Source organism: Lissotriton vulgaris, chromosome 7 (assembly GCF_964263255.1).
Source record: "Lissotriton vulgaris chromosome 7, aLisVul1.2, whole genome shotgun sequence".
Taxonomy (NCBI): Eukaryota; Metazoa; Chordata; class Amphibia; order Caudata; family Salamandridae; genus Lissotriton; species Lissotriton vulgaris.
In genome coordinates, this window is record NC_141695.1 from 885678992 (window position 1) to 885704056 (window position 25065).

At 48.5% G+C, this 25065-nt stretch overlaps 1 protein-coding gene across 3 annotated transcripts in view; it reads left to right on the forward strand.

Annotated features, from left to right (window-relative positions):
- The window catches only part of TNIP1 (TNFAIP3 interacting protein 1), a 248245-nt gene that overhangs the window by 142208 nt on the left and 80972 nt on the right, over positions 1-25065 (forward strand). For all 3 annotated transcript variants that reach the window (XM_086931288.1, XM_086931286.1, XM_086931287.1), the window contains exon 6: positions 18516-18716. In XM_086931288.1, the coding sequence (XP_086787414.1) occupies positions 18516-18716 (201 nt within the window). The remainder of the gene's footprint in view (positions 1-18515; positions 18717-25065) is intronic.

Consider the following 25065-nt stretch of genomic DNA (forward strand, 5'->3'; position numbering starts at 1 on the left):
TGCTCCGGTATAACTCTACGGGCAAAATTAACAGACACACTGAAACTTAAGGTATTTACTTCTCCCACCCGCCTGCTCTCTTTTTAAAAACGAACTCCTTTGTTCAAAATGGCTGGAGCCATAAAACTGTAGCAATAAATCCCCTACCTACCTTTGTTGTCCACGAGGCCCCTCAGCTTAACTCCCCCACTCAGAGATAAGAATTCCTCCCAGCTAGCCTTGAGCTCTGCCTGCTTAAACAGAAAGTGTAATCCCATCCCCTGTGCTCAAAGTAGAGGACTAATATCTCTATCTCCCCTTGCCTGCATGGTTGGGAAGGGAAGCTGCTCTCCCCTGCTATCGAAGCAACAGCAACAAACAGAGGACTACTGTCTCGATCTGAACTACCTGGCGGCCATTTTAGACTAGTCTCTATTGGACTTTAGTATTTTAGACTAGTGTGAAAGAATGTCTGCCTTGGACTAGTCTGTATCACTGGACTATTAACTAATTCACTATATAAACTGACACTAAGACCTCACCACTTTAGACTAAGCCCAACTACTGTACTCTGACACACACCTATCCGTGTCTTGTAACCGACTGTTTGCAGATGTATACTGATGTTTATTTCTATATTCTTATATTTTATCTATAGACTTATATTTTATCAAAACTATTCCTCCAATTGTACTCTGCACTACTCTACACAATTCTGCAACCTGCACCCATATAGTGTAGGTTTATATTTTATCAAAACTACTCCTTCAAGTATACTCTGCACTACTTTGCGCAATGCTGCAACCTGCACCCACTTATCACTTTTTCTCTCATGTAATTTACTGACTGCTAACTCATAAGTACCTGCCTATTTTTGCAGTCTTCTACCTCTACTTGTATCTTGTACATTGCTATTTACAATTAGTTTGTGTATTTAAACACTCGTGTGATTAAGTGCCTGCATTTAGTGCAACATTATACCTCTATTTGTATTGTGTACATTTTTCGTTTTTGTAAACTTGCACATTTCTCACTTTTCTTCACTGTCGATGTACCGAGCACTACCTCAAATTGTTCTGGCGAATAACTAGTATTAATATTGCTCGATATGCACCGTTTGACACCATTTATATTTTTATATTTTTGTATATTTCGTTACATTGTGTAAGCTATACCGTCTGCTACCTCATATTTCTTCATTCATTAGTGTACACTGTGTAAGCTACACCCATTCACACTGTTTATTTTTGGTTGGCACAGATTGCTACCTCTTTATCTTGATTATTTTGACTATCTTGTTACTCACTAGTGGCATTTGTGTACCACGTAATTTACTGTCGGCATAGTGCTTTACTCAGATTGCTACCCCTTTATGTAGGCTATTTTTGTTACTCACTACGGTCCCTTGTGTACCTTGCAACCTACTGTCTGCATTGTTCTTTGCGCACGTGTCGCACTATCATTTACCCTCCCACACCCACCTTTACCGCCACACTCACCTACACACATACCGCCATCCCAGTATGGAGCCCATCGGCAAGCACACATATAAAATCAACTACCCATCCGCACTCACCAAAAAAGCCGCTAAACGCTTTAAACACAACTTCCTGAGGTCTCACCCTGAAATCCCCTTTGTCGACACCTACTTCTCACCAGTCAATGGATCCCTTAACATCGATATCATTTTCCACACCTCTTGCAGAGCTCAATGGAGAAAAATGTTCCTCACACTACTCACTGTATCCACCACCAGGAAATCCGCTCACTACTTAACTCTCTCCATCACACCTTCCCAACTCTTCCTAGGCAGAACCACTATTACTATCTACAATAACGGGATTGTCCTAATTCAATCCACAGACAGGAACCTGGAACTACTAGACAACCTGTTCCCCACTTTCAAAGACAACCTCTCCAACCATCGGACCTCCACTCACATCCCCTCCAGTATTATCACCCTAGACCTCACAGCCCCAACCGACAACTCTTCTTACCTTGCTCAGCACCAGAACGACATGCACCTCACCTCCTCCCCCACCACACCAGTCACTCACCCACCTGCTGCAACCACCCCACACTCCGCAATCACAGACATAAATAACCTCCCATCACACACCAGCCGACCCCACACTCCCACCCCGGTGACCCCCACTCATAATACTCCCACCTGACACCATAGACCCCGCCCACAACCCCTCTAACCTAGTTCAGCACCAGATCGACACACATAGCGACAAATCCCACACCCTGTCCCCCCCCCTCTCTCAGCCCCCACTTCCACACGCTAACTAACCATACAGAGCACACCACATCTACTATCTTAACTCCCCCGCCCCACGACAGGACCATCTCCAACCTCAACTCCCCCCCCCCCCCCCCCCACTCTCAGCCCTCACTTCCCTTCAGGCTCCCCTTTCACCACCACCATACACTCCACTTCCACCCCGCTCTCTCCGCCTGCCATGAATCCCCGCCTCCACGCCTCCAACCTCCTCCATACTTCATCCACTCCCATCGTCCCCTTACCCTCTCTCCCTAACACCAACCCGCACGACGACAACACGGAGCCCTGCATGAACACTAACCCTCCCCCCACCCGCACGCTAAGTCCCAGGTCAGCCACCCAACCATGACTTCCACCCCCAGCACTAATACTCACCCCACGCTAGACAAGATTATGTCCTTCCTCCTACAACTCAAAGAAGAAATTCACACCATCAAGGAAGACATGCACACCATCAAAGAGCTGCTCATCACACCCCCTAGACTCGCCTCACTCACCACCACCCCCCCTCTCAACCTGCTCCCCTCCTGTCCCGACGACGCTCCTAAGCCATGTCCCTCGCACCGGACCGCGATCCATGCCCACAATCGCAACAAGCACAACCGCCGCACTCACTGGACCGCGATCCCCGCCCACAATCGCAACAACCGCCCCCTTCGTACATGCAACCCTCTCTCGGACCTCGACACTCTCTCCCTCCTCCGCTCCTACGACCAAGCTCCCCTAAACCTCACAACTGCCTCGCACCTCCCCATCCCCACAATACACTCAAACCCCCGTAGATCCTCCACTCTTAACAACAGAATATCCGTCCCAAATAACCTTAGAAAAGTCCCCCTCTCTCTAGTACCCTCTTCCTCTCCAGACACACCCCGTCTCAAATGCACTCTCCTAAACTGCAGATCGGCTTCTAAACACTCCTCCGCCATCGCTGATCTCATCCTAAGATTGGACCTTGACCTCATCCTGACTGAAACCTGGTTAACCGAATCCTCTACACCAGAGGTCTTCAAACTTTTGTAGGTTGAGCCCCCCCCAGCAGAATTGTTTTCGATGTTGGGCCCCCCCACCACTTGACAGAAATTTCTGGAATCTAGTACACTACATAATCGACCGCCGCGTACATATCAGGGGCCATATCTATTAAATAAACTGTAGTTATCAATTACATCTTTTTAAACACTTATCCGCTGCTGCCGTGAATAGATTGCTGTTAGAGTTTTTTTTAGCTGTGGGACTAGGTTTTTGTAGTACTAGTAGTAGGGCAGAAAAGTACCACGCCACGGAAGAACACTACCACAGCATGGGGGATTTTAGTTTAGGATGGGCGCACCACCTTATGCTTTGGGAGGCCTACAGTCAGGAGCCACAAGTGATGACAAGAACACCATGCTGGCATGGCTGACCTGCAGGCATGATGTATTTTTTACTCATGTATGTATGTGTCTGTTTAACAGAAGACAACATCTCTGGTAAATTATTTCAAATCTGCAGGCCTGGCCGCAGGGCTGCTCTGTCTCCTCATCCTTATCATGGCCGCCCTGACTAACTAGATTTATCTTCACAGACTACGGTTGACAGTTTTACCAGCACACTCTCCCTGCTCTCTTGGCACTGGGGCCCGGCTGGGGGAGGGGGAGGAAAGGAAGGGGGTCTGTTATGGCTCACGCCATAATCCTCATTCTTCAGATGCCCACTGTCCGCTCTCATTTGTTGTAACATCATTATTTCACAGCGTGGAGCGCACCACGCATTGCAAATGATTGAGATAAGATGACAATTAACTGAGATACAGAAATCTGCAGGCGCTGGGCCGCTCGTCATCCTTCAGGTTTACATCTGCAAGAGATCTCGGTTTCATTTAATTCTGCAGACAGTAATCTCACAGGCCGTGGTACTTCACTTGAGGCTCAGGTATTTTCTTTAAACTACGGGTGCCGGTGTGTGATTTGCCACTAGTGTCCTTCCATTTCTGGTGCTCTACAGCAGTTTCAAGCAGTTTTTGGAGTTTTTTGTTCAAATGGCTGCAATTTCTGATATTTGAAAGTTTCCTTCGTGTTCATTGAATGATATTTGTTCACGAGAAAGTGTCACTCATAGAACTTGGAATTTCACACATAGCAATCTGAAACCTTGACAGCTATGTCAGCGCTACCTATTAACCCCCTCCTGGGATGCTGAACAGTTAGCACTTCGCAAACAAAAGCATGGGCGCGTCGTGCCCAATGATTTCCCCTCCCTCCCCCCTTCAACCCTCTGTCACCTGGAGTTCTTTAATGAAGGAAATTCCCATTTGAAATGGGTGAAGACTTGCGATGAGGAGGACAACAAAGGTAAGATTTTAGTGCCGAGTGCGCGTCGCGCCCCCCCCTGGGATGGTGTCGCGCCCCCCTGGGGGGGGCGCGCCCCACAGTTTGAAGAACTCTGCTCTACACCTATAATGGACATTCTGGTCCCCCCTAACTACCACATCATTAGGCTTGACAGGTCTGGCAAGATAGGTGGCGGAATCGCATGCATATACAGGAACAGCCTTTCTGTCCTGTCAGTTTCCGTGCCGTCCCTACCCTCTCCAACTTCCTACGAATACATCTGCCTCGATATCATCAGTGATGGCAAACCGATATGCTCTCCCCATGGCATTTACCACCCTCCCAGAGACCACCTCATCTTCGCCCAGCAAATGATGGACCTGATTTCAACCAACGCAGGACGACCGCTCACCCAAATATACCTGGGCGACTTCAACCTCCATTGGAACGATTTTAACGATGCGGTGGTAAATAGTCTTAAAAGCTTCCTCAGCGCCCTGGACCTCACACAATTATGCAACAGCCCGACCCACGAGAAAGGCTCTATCCTCGACCTTATCATCGCCAAAGAGGGCGCTACTCAACTTGAGGCTATTCAACCCTGTGACTGGTCAGACCATCATATTGTTACATTTCACATCAATGAAAAAGTCAAACTCAATTCTGTTCAACCCACCAGACCTAAAGTCTGGAAAAGAGACCTGAAAAGACTCAACCCATTATCCTTACCCCCGAACAGTCGCGACCTCCTACTCCCCCCTACTGGCGTTACAGATGTCCAATCCCTGACTGACCACTATCTTAGCGCAGTGACCTCAATAATTAATGAGGCTGCTCCCATGCAGCTAAAAAGAGTCTCCGCTAAAATCTCCAACCCATGGTACGACGGGAGTCTCAATGAAGATAGACGAGCCATGAGATTGGCAGAGCGCACCTGGAGGACAGCTCCCTCTGCACTACACCTGAAAACCCTGAAGAAAAAGAGAAACGCCTACTTCAGGAAAATAAAGCGCTCAAAAGCAAACTTCTTCAGCCTCCAGCTCGACCAAGCAAAAAATCGCCCTAGAAAACTGTTTGAGTTAATCAGAACACAAGCCAAGGAACAACCCCAACCTCTCAGTACCTTGCACGAAGCACCCTCCTGTGAAGACTTCGCCACTTTCTTTACCCAAAAAACTGACAACATAAAGAATGATCTCCGTGCTGACGCAAGACTCCACAGCACACTCAACTGCATAACACCCACCGAACCTAAAAACAATGAACATGGTCAACCTTTGAAACTTACTCCGAAGAAGAAATGGGCAAACTGCTCAACACCTTGAAACCTTCCAATAGCCTCTCGGATCCCCTCCCTGCTAACGCTGTCAAAGATTTCATCCCACTGCTCCTTCCTCTCTGGACTAAAATCATCAACAGCTCACTCCAAGAAGGAACCATCCCTGACTCCCTCAAAGTTGGACAAGTCACACCTTTGCTAAAGAAACCTACTGCCAACCCATCTGACCTAAACAACTACCGTCCCATTACCAATATTCCCACTCTCGCCAAATTATTGGAAAAATGCGCTCAACTACAACTGACTAAACATATCGACCTGTTTGAGCTCCTCAACCCGCATCAATCAGGCTTCCGAGCAGGACACAGCACTGAAACAGCTATGACTCACATAATTGACGACGCCCTTCAAATCCTAGATCAAGGTGATACCTGCCTCCTCATCCTGCTTGATCTCTCTTCGGCATTCGACACTGTCAAACATGAGAAGTTACTTGATCTTTTGAGCACAAGAATGGGTCTTTCTGGGACTGTTCTCAAGTGGTTCACCTCCTTTTTACACAACAGGTCGCAGAAATTCAAGAGTAACAACCTGATGTCCTCTCCAATACCTGTGTCGTTAGGCGTCCCCCAAGGATCTTCCCTATCACCAATCCTGTTCAACCTAGTTATGGAACCTCTCACCACCTTGCTCCAAGCATCCAATGTACTTTTTCACATGTACGCAGATGACACCCAACTATATCTCAAATTACAATCCCCCAACGACATTTTACTACTGAACTCTACGATCAGAAGCACCCAATCCTGGCTTGCTGATAATCATCTCAAACTCAATGCTCTGAAAACAGAATTCCTGCTGATCACACCTCCCGCGAAGATCCCCATCACGCAAACCTGGCTTAAACAGTTAACTGCACTCAATGTCCAACCCATCATAGTGGACTCAGCGAAATCTTTAGGCATAACCCTCGACTCCAACCTTAACATGCAGCATCATATCAGTAAGGCTACTAAGGGAGCGAACTTCCAAATCAATACACTGAGGAAACTTAAACCCTTCCTACCAGCCAAAGACTTCCAAACTGCAGTACAAGCTCTAGTAATCCCGCGAATTGAATACAGCAGCACCGCCCTTTGCGGTCTCCCGTTAACCAGCACTGCACCCCTGGGGCGCTAGAGGGCGCGCTTGCGGAATGGCTGCCTAGACTTGCAGCTCCCGCTCCTTGGTAATCGATCCTTCCTAGATCCTGCGCCACGGGGTGCTGTATCACCCCCAGAAGACCGGATTCCACATCCAGATATTGTACTCTTCACTCGATACAAGTTTGGAGCTGCTGCGGACACTGGAGCCGGAGCTACGGGCTGCCGAAATCTGCCCGACTTTCGCTTTGGAGCTGCAGGAGACAGACACCCGGCCGCTGCGGTCACGCGACCCCGGGGACTGCCACGAGGCTTCCAGGCCGCATTGAGACTCCGCACTTGGGATCTTCCTGGGACGGCGTGCGGGGGCGACCGCGCAGGTAGGAGACTGCTGAGGACTTCGCCTTGGGCCCCCCCCCCTCCTCCAGCCTCCGCTGACTCACCTTGCTGGCGCTGAGGGGGGGACGCTCCTAGAACGGCGGGCGGGGCTGCGGCACCTCCAAACTGTCGTGCTTGTCACCCGCATTGCCGCAGATCCTGGCTTGTACAGCGCGGACCGATGGACCTGTTGACCGGGGGTCGAGGCTGGCCCCCCTGCGCGGAATGCCCCTGTCGCATCCCGCCTCATTCGCCTGAAGCTTACTATATCACGTCGGGTGCCGGAGGCCCTGTTTGGCTGTGCACATGCTGCGTGGCTGCTCTCCTATGCGGCGCCAACCAGTGAGTCACAATACCCTGCTGCTAACTGCCGCTGGCTGCCCTTCTGATTTGGACCCTGCTACCCGCTGTCGCTATAGGTGCCCTGGCCTTTCCCTCACCCGGCTCTGTGCTGCGAGTGCCCTCTACTAGGACCACGTGTCTCTGGCTGGACATTTAACTACTACCTCTCAGCGCTTGGAGGCTGCATAGCGCTTTTCCTTGACGGCGCCTCTACTGCTGTATATTGAGGCATACCGAGCTTGTGATCTCCCTGCCTACTGCTGGCTGCATCTTCCCTGCGGGACCTGACCTTGCGCTGAATTGCTCTGCCATCCCTCATTTTGGCCCATCACTTGCCTCCAGACACTGCCATGGGGCGGCTCGAGACTCGCCAACCCAAGCTGAGTTTCGACAGCGCTCGCAAAAGCGCCACATCGACACAGACGAACCCGGGGCCTAGCGCGCCGTCTCCGCAGCCTACCCCGCCTCCTGCCCCTGCTGTGGACCTTACCAACCTGATACAGGAGATGCGTCAGGGCTTCGCCACCGTTGTGGAGAAGGTGGATGGGGTCACGGCTCGACTGGACGCCTTAGTCCACAAGGTCGACCGCCATGAAGAGCGTATTACGACTGCGGAGCAGAGGATCTCCGACAACACTGACGTCACTACGAACCACACGACGCAGCTGGCCAGAATGGACAATCTACTTCGCGTCATAGCGGCAAAGAATGAGGACTTAGAAGCACGCAGCCGCCGGAACAATATTCGCATTACAAATGTGCCGGAATCCACCGCCACGGGTAGGATGGAGCTATACGTGGAGAAATTGCTTAGAGGCTCAATCGGAGAGGAAGCTTTCTCGCCTCAGTTCATTGTGGAGAGGGCCCACCGCTCCCTGGCGCCTATGCCCCAGCCTGGTTTGCCACCGAGGCCTATAATTGCTCGTCTCCTGAATTATCGCGATCGCGATACAGCCCTCAGAGCTGCTCGGACTCAAAGATCACTGCAATACGACGGTATCACCTTTTCCATCTACCCCGATTTTACACCGATGGTTCAGGATGAACGGCGCAAGTTCCTTCCAGTGAAGAAAAAACTGCGGGAGGCCCAAATAGACTATGGCCTCTTGTATCCTGCAAAGCTCTGAGTTACCCTCCAAGGCAAGCAACGCTTTTTCACCAACCCGCAAAAAGCTGAGGATTTCCTGAAGACGATCCGAAGAGCACGCAGGGACGAACGTGCATCTGCAGACGAACAGGAGAATGCTGACCTACCTCCAGTGCACCACGATGACTAACTAATCCTACATACTTTGAGTTGCATATGCACTGCACCGACCTGCTTGCTAGCAGCGGCTCAGACTTTAATAGCTGGGGTGATACGAGAACGATGGACCTGTCTGGACCCTGCACCCCAGTGGTACCGTACACCCAGGACCAATTTCTCGGCCCTAGTCTCCACCGAGGGCGGTATAGTTCTGGAGCTACGGGCCTTATGATGTACCTCTGTCGGGTGTTCCCCATTGCCTTGTTGCGTTTTTGGCTGTTTGCGTTGCTACAGTTGGGGGCGAGGGGGGAGGGCTGCGTGGGGGGGTTCCATGGCTACTGGCATGATTGGGATGCTGGGGTGGGTGGGGGGGGGCTGGATTTCATGAGGTTAACGTTGCTTAGACTGTGTGTATATTTGCTAACCTGGTGTGTGTCTTGGTACTGGAGGAGTGGATGTGGATTCATAATGTGGCCCCCTCGGGCGCTCTCACTTCTACTGTTGCTATGTCCATGGCTGCTTTGAATGCAACTGCGCGACTGACATGTTTATCATGGAATATCCGAGGATTGAACAATGCTAAAAAATGCAGAAATGTTATTGCCTACCTGGATAGACATCATGTGCAGGTTGCCATGCTGCAAGAGACGCATCTGCCTATGCGAGGTGATGCCTCTTTTGCGTCGAAGTGGGCTGGTACCCGTGTTTTTTCCTCCTACTCAACTTATGCAAGGGGTGTGGCGGTGCTCATTGCCCGCGGAGTGCCTTTTCACCGCTTTGGGGAGGCGGTGGACAGAGAGGGCCGTTATGCTTTATTGTGGGGTAGGGTGGGCCATGACGTCTATTTATTTGTATCAATGTATGCACCGAATATTGATTCACCTGCCTTTTTTTCCACATTGCGGGGTAGGATTGTGGCCGTTGGGGCGCGACACATCATCTGGGGTGGTGATTTCAACCTGGCGCTGGCGCCCCCCCTAGACAGAGCGGATGGTGTTAGCTCCTACAAGCCCAGGGCCAGGGAGGCATTGGAGGGAGTGGTAGAGGAGGGTGGACTATTGGATGCCTGGAGACACCTACATCCCCTTGGACGGGAGGGTACACACTTCACATCTCACACCGGGACATGGGCGCGCTTAGATTACTTTCTGGTTAACAGGGACATTGCTATAGAGTTGTTGGGGGTGGACCATTTGCCTAGAATCTATTCTGATCACAGCCCTGTGAAGTTGCAGTTCCGAACTCCTGGGTGGGACAGTCCGCGGCCACAGTGGAGACTGCGTCCCGATGTGCTTCTCGACAATTTATTTTGCACTGAGCTGGGTGAGGAGATTGACGATTTCTTTCCTAGGAACAAGGGCTCGGTGGAGTCAGTTGAACACATATGGGTGGCTTTCAAGGTCACTATCAGGGGGTTCTGCATCTCCAAAAGCCACAGGGTACTGCGTGATATCCTACACACCATCACCACACTGGAAAGGGACCTGTGGGCTCTAGAGCTCCACATGACGTTAGACATAGACCCACACCTGCACGCGACCTTTAGAGAGACACTGTCCAAATATGAGGAGGAAGCGGCCAGAGAAGCGAAGTATCGGGGTAAACACTGGGTAGCCCGGAAATACTGTGAGGGGGATAGGCCTGGAAAAGTGCTTGCTGCGATCACACGTCCATCACGGGTGCAAAACACTGTACTAGAGCTTACCGATGAGTCCGGTGCCACCATCAGAGAATCGGATGCGATACTCTCTGCCTTCACGGCACACTACTCTTCACTTTATACATCCACGGCAGAGGTGGACGCGCCATACCCTGAATACCTCAATGACGTGGCGCTGTGCTGGCTTAGCGATGGGGACAGGGAGTTTCTTGCGGCACCTTTTGAATTGGACGAGGTTCGCGAGGCCATCATGTCCCTCGAAAATGGTAAGGCTCCGGGGCTCGATGGCATACCAGCTGAGTTCTACAAAGCCTATATCGACATTATGGCGCCCGTGCTCCGAGAGGTCTTTACCGAGTCCCTCGCTGATAGGATACTACCCTGCTCGATGCGCGAGGTAGTTATCACCTCCCTTTTGAAGCCGGATAAAGATCCCTCCTCCTGTGACTCTTACCGTCCACTTTCCCTCCTAAACTGCGATGTTAAGATCCTCGCCAAGATTCTGGCCACACGGCTTTCGCTGCTAATGACCAGAATTGTCCTGCCTGACCAATCTGGCTTCGTTGCGGGCAGGTCCACATTCCATAATCTTCGCACCCTCTTCTCCCTGCTCCGCACGGTCCACCCTGACGTCCCAGTGGCGGCTGTGTTTCTGGACGCCACCAAGGCGTTCGACTCTGTCGAATGGCCCTACCTCTTCTCGGTCCTGGCTAGCATGGGGTTCCCTAAAATGTTCCTAGCCTGGGTTCGCCTCTTATACACGGACCCCACGGCGAAGGTACTGATTAATGGACGGCTGTCGCAACCTATCACACTCACGAGAGGCACCCGTCAGGGATGCCCGCTCTCTCCTCTGTTATTTGCTATTGCGGTCGAACCACTTGCCTGTCGCTTACGTCAATTACACCGAGCGGGAGCGGTACAATGCCTGCAGCGGCAAATCGATGTGTCCCTCTATGCGGACGACATCACGCTGTATGTCAAATATCCTGAAATGCACCTCAATCCCCTGCTTCGGGAATTCATCCTTTTCGGGGGGGTGTCAGGTGTTCACATCAATTGGGCCAAGTCGCAATTTTTTCCTCTTACGGATGCGGTGCACGCCTTCCCTCTTGATTACCCGTTGGTATGGTGCCGCGATGATCTTCGTTATTTGGGAATCCGTATTTCTCGTGATAAGGACGAGACACTACGATCCAATTATGGGGTAGCCATAACCAAGTTGACTGCTTCCGTCGATAGATGGATCACGTTACCACTCTCCATGGCTGGGAGGGCTTCACTCATAAAAATGGTGATATTGCCCCGCTTTCTGTATCTTTTTCTTAATATCCCCTATTACCCTGGTGCCTTTTTTTTCAAGACACTCCGCACGGAGCTGCGCAGGCTTTTCTGGGGTGGCAACTCTCCCCGTTTAAAGTGGTCGACACTGACCCTTCCCTACGACCAGGGAGGATTCGATGTCCCCGATTTTGAAACATACTATCAGTGCGCGCAGGCGCATTTTGCCTACCACTGGATGGCTCCTACTCCCTTCATGCCGCATATAGCGGTGGAGGACTGGATTGTGCAGCCACTCCCGCTCAACGGCCTGCTACACTGTCCTGAGACATCCATCACCACTTCGAATACCTCGGTCTCCTGCACATTAGATGCATGGCGCCGTATCGCTAGGCGACTGTTATGCCCGCTGCCCTACTCCCCCAGACTACCGCTCACCTATCATCCACAACTTTCCTTGTTATCAGAACCGGGATTCCGTCAACTCTGTGATAAATTACTTGTCACCTGCTGGGGTGATCTGTTTCACGAAAATCATTTCAAGTCCGCTGACCTGTTTTTTAAAACGCATGAGCATACGCCCCTTGAACTCTTTTACAATATTCGGCTACGTGCGGGGATGCGTGCCATCCTGCCTGACTACCCCGATGAGCCTGCGATCCTGCCACCGCTGCACTTCCTCTTGGGATCGCAAGACGGGACCCATTTGGTCTCTGGGCTCTACCGCCAGATCCGCGGTGCTGCTCCGGTACAGGTCTCTGCTGCCCGGCTACACTGGTCCGCGGAGCTTGCCATAGATATCTCAGATGACCAGTGGAAACACTGCTGTACACTGACTTCCCGCATCTCTGCCAGCTGCAGATTGAAAATTATTCACTACAAATTCCTTCAGAGGATATATTACACGCCGGTCCGGAAGTATAGATTTGGGTTGGCTGATAATGATCGTTGTGAGCGCTGTCGCGCCGACCATGCTGATTTTCTTCACCTGGCATGGGCTTGCCCCCAGATTGCCCGCTACTGGCGACAGGTGATGGAGGCCATTGCGGAAATGGTGGGAGAGGAGATTCCTGCGGACCCTCTGGTGGCCGTCAGCGGTTACACGATGCAATTGCCTAGAGATTGCAGAAAATTTGTTGACACAGCTTTGCTCTTGGCCAAGCGGCGTGTTGCTTGCCGCTGGAGCAGGGGAAGGGCGCCCAAGTTCAAGGACTGGCTTGCGGATTTGACATATTGCCAGGATCAGCATACCACCTTTGCTGAGCTACTGCCTCTCTCATGCCGGCCCAGGGACATCTGGGATCCTCTGGTGCACTACCTGCTCAGGCGCTCAAACGAAGACGCGCAATCGGGTGACGTACCTGTCACTCCGCAGCACCTTGAACCCTCTCCCAGAATTTAACCTATAGATCCCGATGTGGCTTTCAGCCCTCCCTCTCTGTGTGCCCACCTGCCCCCACGGCCTCCCTGATGACGTGGGTTGCCCTGCCTAGACCGGTCTGTCCCCTCTTCCTCTCTGTGCTTGTACACCCTCCCTCGCCATCACGACACAATATCACACCTCTGGCGGGCGATGTCCCGAGACACCCTGCGATTTCCTAAGTTGAAACTCTGCTGACTTCTACAGCACTGGGAAGGAAGTTCTGGACACAATTTCCCCCACACGCCACTACCTACCCGGACTACCACAGTACACCACTATTACTCGCCACTACTACACGGTCATACACTGCCTCTTTGTTTTTACCTGGTTGGGGTGTTTTGGTTCTTGTTCTACAAACTACAAAACAGTAGTGAGACTCTTCTCTCGCTCAAAAAAAACTGTTCGACTGCTGCTCATCCTCACTTGTCCTACATCACCGGATGCGGATCCAGCGTCATATAAGTCTGTAATGTGCCGCCGGGCCCCCGGGATGCCGGCTTCTGGGCTGTGTATTGTTCATCTTCTCCTGCTGCCGGCCTCCGGGATGTAGGCAACCCAAGCTGTGTACCATACTCTGTTTATTCCAATAAAGCAGATTTGAACCCCCCCCCCCAAAAAAAAAAACAGCACTGCACCCCTAAGAGCCTCTCTAAACGCTGCTGCCAGACTCATCACTGGATCAAAAAAACACTCGCACATCACCCCTGATCTGAAAACACTGGACTGGCTGCCTTTTGAAGCCAGAATACATTTGAAAATCGCCTGCATGACACACAAGGCTCTACATCTGAGCTCTCCCGGATACCTCACTCCGAAGCTGTCAATCTCTGGCGGCTCTAGAAACACTAGAGGCACAGACAATCTTCTGCTAAAACCTCGAAGATTCCGGAAGGTAAAAACCTATAAACGCTCTTTCTCAGGAATGGCACCCAGGATCTGGAACTCACTCCCTCCTGAAACCAGGCTCATCTCCTCCTTCACACTTTTTAAGAAAGAAGTAAAAGCTATTTTTATGGCCAAATACACTTGACCTATTAGCGTGGAGTTGGAAAGACCCTACTCCGACCTGTATTACTTTGTTCGAACTCTATGACTATGTATTTCACCTGAATTATTGTTGCTACTAACTATCTACGCACACATTTAACTCGCTGTTCGAACTCTATGAATATGTATCTTACCTGTATTATTGATGCTATTGACTATCTATGCACACATTTAACTGTTATACTTGTATTATTGATGTGCTGTACTACTTATGTGTAACCCCACTCTCTTGCTGGCATTCCCAGCCGTGTAAAGCGCTCTGATATCTGCAAAGATCATGTTCGCGCTATATAAAACTTTCAAAATAAATAAATGAGAGATATGCATGCACTGTAAGACTATCAGATGTGTTGGTCTGTCCCAGTATTTACACAAATGACAATTTAAATACCACTATTTTGTTTTATTTCTTTTATAGTGCTACTCATCACAGTGCAGGATGTCAGAGCGCTTTACTTCACACTTAAACATTATACATTGACAATAAATCTTATAAATGTGTAAATCAATGTACAGGACGTGTTGCATAAGACATTGTGGGTAACAAAGTGAAGGAGTAAATTTTATTTTTAGCCGCTATGCTATTTTAGAACGATTACAATTTATGAACTGCAAGTAACAAAAGGATCTCAGTGTTAAAAGCAGTAGCCCACTTACATAACTACATAACTTAACAATCTATCATCTGCATGTTAGACGATGTGCTTTGCAGGAGATACATTAACCCACTATGAAGTTTTATTTGAAAACTGGGACTAGAAAAAAAACAGATATCTCCATCAAATGTGTTACCCTCCAAAGTTATCTTGCCATTATTATTGTTCCCTGGGATTTATTCGTCACGCAAAGATTTCTGCAGCAGGTGCCTTAACCCCATAAGCTGTTTTAAAATGCAGTCTTTGCAACTAATTAAGGAGAATAGATTTACTAACATATTTTCCTTCTTTCCAATTTATTTGTGGCAGAGTTAAAAAAAAGAAAAATGTATTAGTTGAGGTCCACATTTTGCGTCCGGATGCATCCTTTTTTTGGCACAACCCTCATGCAAAAACAAATTTGTAAAATCTCGTATTGTGCTCAAATGTGCTTATGATAGATTTGCAAAACATATGTTTGAGTTGTTACGACATAATGTCATTTGGGATGTCACTTTCTGTGAGGTCATGGGTTGTAATGCCACTTCCTGTGATCTCAATCCCTCTAATGCTGCGTTGTGATGTCATGCACCATGATATCACTTGCATACTGCCTAACTTGGTTAGTCCCCCCACATATGTTTGGGGGACTTGTGCCCTGTTTATAATATTTGACTGTATGGCAGCAGGCATGTGTTTGCCCAGGGGACGCCTTCTGTGCATTGCAGAAGATGTCCACTGTGTATTTTCTTACTATTTCTATTTTGAGTAATAATTTGACTGGACTTGCCAGCACGTTCATTTCTCAGGATCATAAGCATCTTACCAGCTGACTGTAGCATAGTATGCCACATGGAATGAAAAAAGCATTGCCCGTGTCTTGAGCTTAAAACTATCAATTTTCTCCTGACAGTAATCCTCCATCCCCTTAGAGAATGGAAGACTCCCTTGAAAATGTCACGGTATTCAAATACTGAAATATTTCTTTTAATAGGCAATTCTATAAATTTTGTTTTATGTAAATTATCATGTTCATTTACAGGTCTTGCTTAACACCCAGCTGTTGCTTAGCCAATGTAATCAGCCTAAAATAGAACTACAGAGGGGGGCAGCTCCACCCCCATTCTGGTAGACAGGAGTATATTTTTTGATTGGCAGAAGTTGCTTCCACAGAAAAAGTGTTACCTTACAAGAGCTGTAATAATTGGTTTATTGAGATGCCTGAGCTCTTTTTCCTGACTAGCTATTTTTTTAGAACAGAACTTGACCTATAGGTCAAATACATGCCACTGCAATGCAATATGTCTCATAATTGATTAAGATACTTGTTGTTCTTTGGCAGCAGCACAGATGGAAGGGGGGCAGGAATGAGGACTGTATTGCTGTCCCAGCCACCCTTTCTCTTTCCTTTATAAACTTCAGAGATACCTTAAGATGCCGCTCCTTGGGTGAAAGGTGTTTTTCTTTCAAATTCCTAGTTTTAAGATTATGCGCTATAGCACGGTTAATATCATTATTACATTTAATGTATTACATATTTTTTAATTTTCTTTTCTAATTTATTTCAATTTTAATATTTTTGTATAGTAAACTAATTTACTTATGTAATGTGTAATAATTGTAAAATGTAACTTCCCTGAATCCAAAACTCCTTTCTCCATCTCAACTACCATTCCCTGGACATTACAAACCCCTCACTATACCTTAATGCTACCCTTCCCTGAACCCTAAAAACTCCTTAAACAACTTAACATTATCCTTCTGTGAACCCTAATAACCCATTACTATCACTTGATGTCGCTTCTCCTTGAATCCTAAAACCCATTACTATCCCTTAAGCTGCCCTTATTATCCTCCTTACCACTACAATTCCATGAACCCTAAAAACCCACAATACTGCATCCCTGAACAGCCTAAGCCCATTACTACCCTTAATGCTAGACTCTCTTTACCCTACAAATCCCCTAACGCTACCCTTCCCTGACCCCTAAAAAATCCCTTAATAGCTGTATGTCAATGAATTACAAGATGCACCAAATATTAGTTTATGACTATTCTAAATATTTCATAATGATGCCCTTCCCTTTTTAGGTCTACTTTGACAGCACGTCTGTCAGGATGGCATATTTTTAGCAATTCTTTAACATGTGCATAGAGTGGGCTTTGCTTGGGTCCCCCCAGAGGAGTAATACTCTCCAACCATATGCTATCAGCTTGCAATGCATCATTCTGCTTTCTGGAAAGTGCTCATATTAGACTGCACGAGGGATTATTCCAAATATGGAAAATAAACTCAAAGTATGCTGTTTGTCATTATCCATTATTTTTCTACTATATGCATTATACACAGAAAGCAATATTTTGTGCTACTTTAAAGCCGGTCTTGCTGGCTTTGCCAGTGCTGAGATAAAGTGGTGAAAAGCATTTGTGCATACAAAGCATGCAAACAGCCTTTGTGAATGCCTATGTTTACATTTGTGGGTACATTACACCCAGACCTAACAGCCTTGCCAATGCTAGTTCTTTTCATTTCCAGTAAAAGATAGGATCCGTTTTCAGTGACAGATCATACATCTTTCCACCTGCAGAGGCAACTCCTATCTTCTTTGTGGTCGTGTTCAGATACTTGACTGACATTTCCCCAATCCACAAGAGGACAAGGAATTTCCATTCCCAGGTCTATCTTAAGAGTTGAATGTATTCTGGGTATATAAGCAACCCTTAAAGTTAAAATGTAAAGCCAGCTAAACACGCATTTACAAAGCTAGCCGGTCTGGCCATAATGGGCTATTGCATGCAAATATTTACAAATGCTGTTTGCAGGAGCTGCACTACCTATGCTGCTGAGCATGATTACGTCATCCCTGTAGGTTTTGTCAATACTGATAGAAAAAGTATCTACGAAAGATTGTTTTCCATATAAAATGCATAAATAATTAAATGTGACAAACAATGTCATGGAGTGTACTTTTAGAAGTGAAAGAGTCCCTAATGCACTCTAAAGACATAAATTACTAGAGGGTTGAATGCTAAACCAAGCGGCCAAAGTGATGAGGTGATGGAGAATACTCCTGCCGGTGGAGCCTAAGCCCACTCTTTGTATGTTTTATAGAATTGGTTCACTGCGGAGAGGACAGAAGCATGTGCTGCACTGAGGAAGGGTCCATCCATCCTCTTCTCACAGAAAATATGCATTCATGCCCATATATGTTTGTGGACAGACTTGGTTTAGCTGGTTGAACATCTATAAAATATGCAGTGGGACGATGAATATTAAGAGGTCACCGTCTGCCAGAACTTAAATCTCGGATCCCGAGGTGTGTGGGGAGACCAGGGGGTTTTCCCCTGCAAAGTAATCACTCCATTCTATCCAGATCTCTCGGCTTGGAGCGTTTTATGGGGACCAGCCTCAGTGGTGCTTGGTCTTCAATATCAGGAAGCCATCAGTATTGCTTGTGGATATGTTGATGTGGTAGTAATGGGTGTGGTGCCTGTATTTTTCAGGAGATGGAGTCCCAGACGTTCTTGCCGAATACAGACTGCACGCTGCTCCTACAGCTGCAGCGACTGGAGACCTCTCTCAGCGAATTTGCAGTGGAGCCCGACCGGAACCAGCTTTTCACCCACTTGGGAAGAATGGCCCTGGAGTTCAACCGATTGGCGACAAAAGTGCACAAGAATGAGCAGAGGACTTCAGTTTTGCAGGTCGGTCTTAGGGGAGTGAGGGGTTTGTCGCATCGGCTCAGCCGGTGAGTAGGTAGTGTAAAAAGAAGCAGGACGTCCAGGCTCTGTTGTGTGACTGGAGAAAGGAAATTCTGTGGCCAGGAGTGGACTGTAATGCAGTGGTTGAAATGAGCATATGAAGGATTGAGATGTCCATCTTCTAGGGATTATGTGGAATGAAAACCTTGATCAGAAAGATGTGGTGTGTGAGCAATTGGGACCCACAACAGAAAAATGTGTGAGATGAGGATGTCCACCAGGAAGCTATGCTGAGTGATAGGGGTGTCTATCATTCAAATGAGATGTGTGAGGATTTGGGCGTCCAACCTGGAGGTGTGGGGTGTCAAGAGCATGAGCAGGTTGACATGTTCACACTGCATGCCAGCCTCATACAGAGACATTGGAGGCAGCAATTAAAATCTCTAATCCATGAGGTAACCAGTTAGTGCCATGAAGTAAGTCACCTTAGTACAGTTAAAGAGTTAATTTGTTTAGCGCTTTGGGGTGGATTGTTGGCCCTTAAACACTGAGGTGGACAGTTTGATGCCAAAATATTGGTGTATTGTAAATCTCATTGTACCAGAAGAATGAAAACCTTCGACTCCAACAGATTTACTTGATAACCAGGAAGTCAAGCATAATATATAGCTGCAAAACAGTTTCCCGTATCAAGCAATCTTGTAGTTTGTATCAGTTTCACTTTTACATGCTTTGTTTACTTCTGCAATGCAGTAGTTGACATCAGTGAATTTTAAAGAAGTTTTACAGGCAACAGTCTGGATGACTGCTTGGGGGCATGGTTGAAACCTGGTCCCTTCTGCCCTCACACGTGATCCTTGGTGCTTGAACAGGAGGAAAGATGACAAGATCTCAACAAATCCCCTGGTTTAGCATCATCTGCCTCAAAAGACTAGTGTTGAGTTGACTCAGTTGGCCTTTTAGTTTCCAGTGTCCTCGACTTTGAGTACTTCCATGTACAGGTTTGTTGATTGGGAGAGTTTGAGGCCTGAATTATTGATGCAGAGGGTTTTTGATTCGTTTAGTTCCAACGCCTACAAAGCAATGCTTGGAGTTCAGGATTGCGGAGCCGCATTCGACATGTCTCCCCCGGGTCAGTAGCCCCACAGACAATTTTGACATTGGTCACTGCTGGGCTTTGAAAGCGAATCACTTTGAAGTGTAGGTCTTTTCATTCTGGGCACACAGCAGTGCAAACAGTTCGATATTATGAAACCAATAGGTGTGCATTGACATGGCGTATGTGGAGTAATATCAGCTAACTGGATTTCCTGGTGATCATACTGGGTCAAGGAAGATGACATCTCAAGGGCTTTATTCCAAGGAATGCTTGGGGGTTGCAGCATTTATTTTGCAAGTGAATAGGCTATTGTGGGAATGTTTATAGGAGGCCCTGGGAAAACTGGAGTTACTGGACTCAGATGTCTCCATCAGAGCCATTTTCAGCAGGCGTCCTCGGGCTTAACCTTACTGTTGAACCCAAAACCTCAACACCAAGCACTCCCCTTCAGCACTTGATCATCAGGAAAGCAAAGTCAAGCACTCCATGGCTCACTCAGACAGGTGGTGTGGGGTTGGAAATTCAGAGCTCTATAAACAACCAGTACCAGTTAATAATTCAATATCCAGCCAATGCTTATTCTTTTGAAAAATAAGTATTTTGCTTAAACCACACAACGAAATACTGTATGTGGTGTTCAAGAAACAACAAATTATACCAGGTAGAACTAAGACTCTTCACTTTCTACTGTAGAGGCAACCTATGCTGCTCCCATGAGAAAACCTCCTTCAATATTCTCTCTAGCCATGCTGATGTTCTGCTGACAGGGTGGACTGCTCAACATGGTGTGCACTGCACAGCCGAAGGAGCATGTGGAGCATTGATCCTGCGTCAGACCGGAGTAGCACCTTTTGCACTGGCACAAGGTGATAGGAGGCAGCACCAGGCGAGTAGGATGAGGGAAGTTGCGCTGCTCGTGACTCTACAGATCTTGTGGGTTGGATTCTTCCTAATGCTCAATACAAAATCCACCACCCAAAGTATACTAGGTGCACACACCTCTTGGTCATGGTGAGTACCTAGTTATGGGTGTTAGGGGTCGATGTGGTTCTCGAGTACACGTTGTTCTTTGCTTGGATCCTGGACTGCAGTCTGGCTTGTTTAGCACTGTGTGGCTTCTTGTCACATAGTTGTGAAATGGAACTCAACTGGACACAGTTCCTCAGTATCACTCTGTTCCACAATGGAGCTGACAGAATGTTTTTAACTACTTTTATTATTCCCACTATGGGAACTATTAAGAGTTGAACATGAGGTGTTTCCTCTTCAGCATGTAAAATGTCCCTTAATGCTTTCCTTACTCCGCCTAGCACAGGCCAGGGAGACAGGTGCACCTGTTAGAGTGCTGCTTCCCACGCACATACATCTCAGGCTGGATTTTTATGTTTAATAGATGCCATCTGAAAGCATTAAAAAGAAAATGATGCTACCAGATGACAGTTGGCTCCATCTTGTGAGCATAACGTAGTTGTTCGTGACTTCATTAAGCCGGCCATTGGAGCCCTTACACAAATGTGGTGTTGAACACCTTCCATGGAAGGCAGTGTTTTTGGTATCTTTCATGAAGTTCAGTGAATTACAAACATTTCCAGTAGATGAAACTGTTGTAGCATTCCTTAGTAGTAAGTTCATATTTGCGTACAACACCCAAAGACTAAAGTAATATGTGGGTTATACATTAACCAAACAATCTGACTTGTAATGTGTGGTCTTAATCTGGAGGAACTTGGTGAAAGAATGTTGCAGAGACTAAGGTATTACATCGCTATGGCTTCTACCATTAGACTTACAAATCAGACTGCGCTCTAAATAAAGCTGTTTTTTGAGGCAGATTCAAACACACTAAAGGTGATGGGAAGAATGCTTGAAATGTGTCTAACTCTGCAATCTGTTGGGTTAGCAATCTAACCCATAATTCTTTTTGCCCACCTTTGCCACCTTACTTTGAACCCAGCAATATGCAAATCAATTTTGACCCTGCTCCAAAAGGAACTGTCCATCACGAACTGCTAGGCCAGGCCTTCCCTGAAACAGATTGGGTTCACCCTGATTGGAGCTTGTTAGTCGGGAGTAGCTAGGTTCCACTTTCACAGTGAGCACAATACCCATCTCTGGGCATACTCTTGTCACTTAGGGCTGTACATAAATCAATCAATCAATCAGGGGTTTGTAAAGCGCACTAGGGGGGGAGCTCTGGATCAGTCCTTCCTGAAAGTTTGTAGGGGTGGGGAGCGTCTGATGTTCACGGGGAGTACGTTCCAGGTCTTGGCTGTGATGCGGGAGAAAGCTCTTCCACCTGTTCTGTTCTTGCGGATCCGGGGGACCTCTGCCAGGGCAAGATCGGCGGAGCGGAGGTTCCTTTTTGTTACGTGGAAGGATAGTTTCTCGTTGAGGTATTTGGGTCCGATGTTGTTGAGGGATTTGTAGGCTTGGGTTAGGAGCTTGAAGGTAACCCTCTTCTCGAACGGGAGCCAGTGAAGATCTCATAGGTGATGAGTCATGTGTTCGTGGTGTGGAGTACTGAGGACGAGTCTGGCGGCGGCATTCCGGATGGTTTGGAGTCTGTGAAGGAGAGATTGGTTGATTCTGGCAAATAGGGCGTTGCCGTAGTCCAGTCTGCTGGTTATGAGCGCGTGGGTGATGGTCTTTCTACAGTGGGGGGGATCCATTTGAAGGTCTTGCGGAGTATGCGCAGGCAGTTGAAGCTCGTGGATGCGACGGCGAAGATCTGGCGGTTCATGGAGAGCGAAGAGTTGAGGATAATGAGGAGGTTGCATGCGTGGTCTGTAGGCGTAGGAGGGTTCCTGAGGGCAGGGGGCCACCAGGAGTTGTCCCAGTCTGAGTTGCAGGGTCCGAGGAAGAGGACCTCGGTCTTCTCCGAGTTAAGCTTGAGGCAGCTGTCCTTCATCCAGGTTGCTACGTTCTTCATTCCCTCCTGGAAGCAGAGTCTGGTGTCGTCGGGGTACTTCGTGAGTAAGAGGATGAGCTGGGTGTCATCTGCATAGGAGACGATGTTGAGCCCATGCTGTCTGACGAAGGCGGCGAGGGGCGCCATGTAGATGTTGAAGAGTGTCTGGCTGAGAGATGAGCCCTGGGGCACTCTGCAGCTGATCCTCTGGGTTCTGGTGGAGAGAAAGGATCGGATCCTGTCGAGGACGGCTCATTGTATCCCAGTGTTGTGGAGTCTGGCTGCAAGGGTGCAATAAGAGACGGTGTCGAAGGCTGCAGAGAGGTCGAGAAGGATGAGGGCCGCAGTGTGTCCCTGGTCGAGTAGCATGCGGATGTCGTCTGTGGTGGCGAGGAGAGAGGTCTCAGTGCTGTGGTTACTGCGAAATCCGGACTGGGAGGCGTCTAGGATGGAGTTCTCTTCGATGAAGTCGGTCAGTTGAGCGTTCACAAGTCTTTCGATGACTTTGGCTGCATGCGGGAGGAGAGAGATAGGCCGGTAGTTCTTCAGGTCCGTTGGGTCGACTGTGGGCTTCTTGAGGAGAGGTTTAACCTCCGCCCTCTTCCAGTCATCTCGAAAGATGCCAGTCGTGAGGGAGGTGTTGATGGCCTGTCCAAGTTTGGGTACGATGTTGGCTGTGGCCTTGTGGAATATGTGCGGTGGGCAGGGGTCCGTGGGGGCTCCTGAGTGGGTTTTATGCATAATCGCGGTGATGTGTTCGACGGTGGCGGGTTTCCAGGTCAAAATCGTTGGCAGATCAGCCGCGAAGGGGGGGGATGATGCGGGTGCTGTCCCTAGTCTGTTCGTTGAAGTTGTCGTAGAGGTCCTTGATCTTACGGTGGAAGTATGTGCTGAGTTTGTCGCAGAGTTGCTGGGAGGGTGTGACCTCAGTGGCTTCGCTGGGTGGCTTTGTGAGCTGTTGTATGACGCTAAACAGTTCCTTGGCGTTGGTCGCATTGGCCTGGATTTTGTCCTTTATGAACGTCTGTTTGGTGTCTCTTATGTACTGGTGGTATTCCTTCAGGGCACTCCTGTGATTGATTGATTGAGGGGTTCGGGTGAACTCATTTTGACTCCAGTCTCCGCCCTGCCCTGGCTCACCGAGGAAAATTGTAATGTATATGATGTCTTCTAAATGTAATTCCTAATCAATGCTCTTTTTTTTTATTTTATTTTTTAATTTGTTTTTATTGCAGAGTTAGAAACCACAGAATACAAGTAGTCAACCAGTCCACTCGTGACATCCCCCCCGATCAACAGTAAAGCGTATATCATACACAGCCATTCAGCCCGCATCCCGGAGGCCGGGCGGCATAATACTCTACTTAGTAGGAAAACATCACGGTGAGCGTCCCATAGGGACCATGGTCGAAAGATCGTTTTACGTATCTGCATTTTACCCCCCCACCCTCAACAATACCTTCGTCAGCCATTCCGCTTACGTGATCAATGCTACTGTCCGTTCCAGGGCCCACCCCGAGCGCCGTAGAGCCCATCATGTCTGGCCGCACCCCCCCACCATTTCCAGCTCCGCGTGGTGCCTAACTGGCCTACTTAACTCGAAGTCGCCCTTGCAGACAACCAGCTTCTCGGCTGCCGACCCACCCCAAACTCCCACTGAACAACCCCCCTATATCCCCACCCCGGCAACTGCTAATGGTATGTGCTTCGTGCTGATGTGTTGGATGGATCCACCACAGTGTCAATGACAACTCTGTGTTTGTTCGCCCCGCAGTGTCCACTAGTCCTATTCCCTCAGTCCTCATCCTCCACCAAAGAATCACGCAAAGCCTGCACCACCAACTCCCACGCACGCGCTGCATCCAAAGCCTTCTCATTACCAAGCTTGACAGCCTGCTTCATCCGGAGCACACTCTCGCATTCAGACCACCGCAGCAATTCATTCTTCCATCTCCGCAGTGACGGCCCGCCCTTGGACTTCCAATGCCATGTTATTTCTCTTTGCGCCAGTATCAGACCCAGATCAATAAACTTGCTCGTCACCTTGGTGTGTTTGGTGTGCGGGAACCAGAGCAGCAAGCACGCCGCCATATCAAATTCCACTTCCCTGTCGGTCACATCGTTTAAGAGGTCCCCCACCTCTGCCCAGTAGGCCTCCAAATGCGAGCACCCCCAGAGCAAATGATCCATGTCCGCTCCTATAGACGAACACCGCGGGCACCGAGCGTCCTGTATCTGGAAATACCGCCGTATTTTCTCGGGGGTCAGGTAGGCCCTATGGAGCACATAGAAATGCACTTGCTGGAAGCGCGCATTTCTCGTGCCCTTCCACGTGCGCCGCAAGA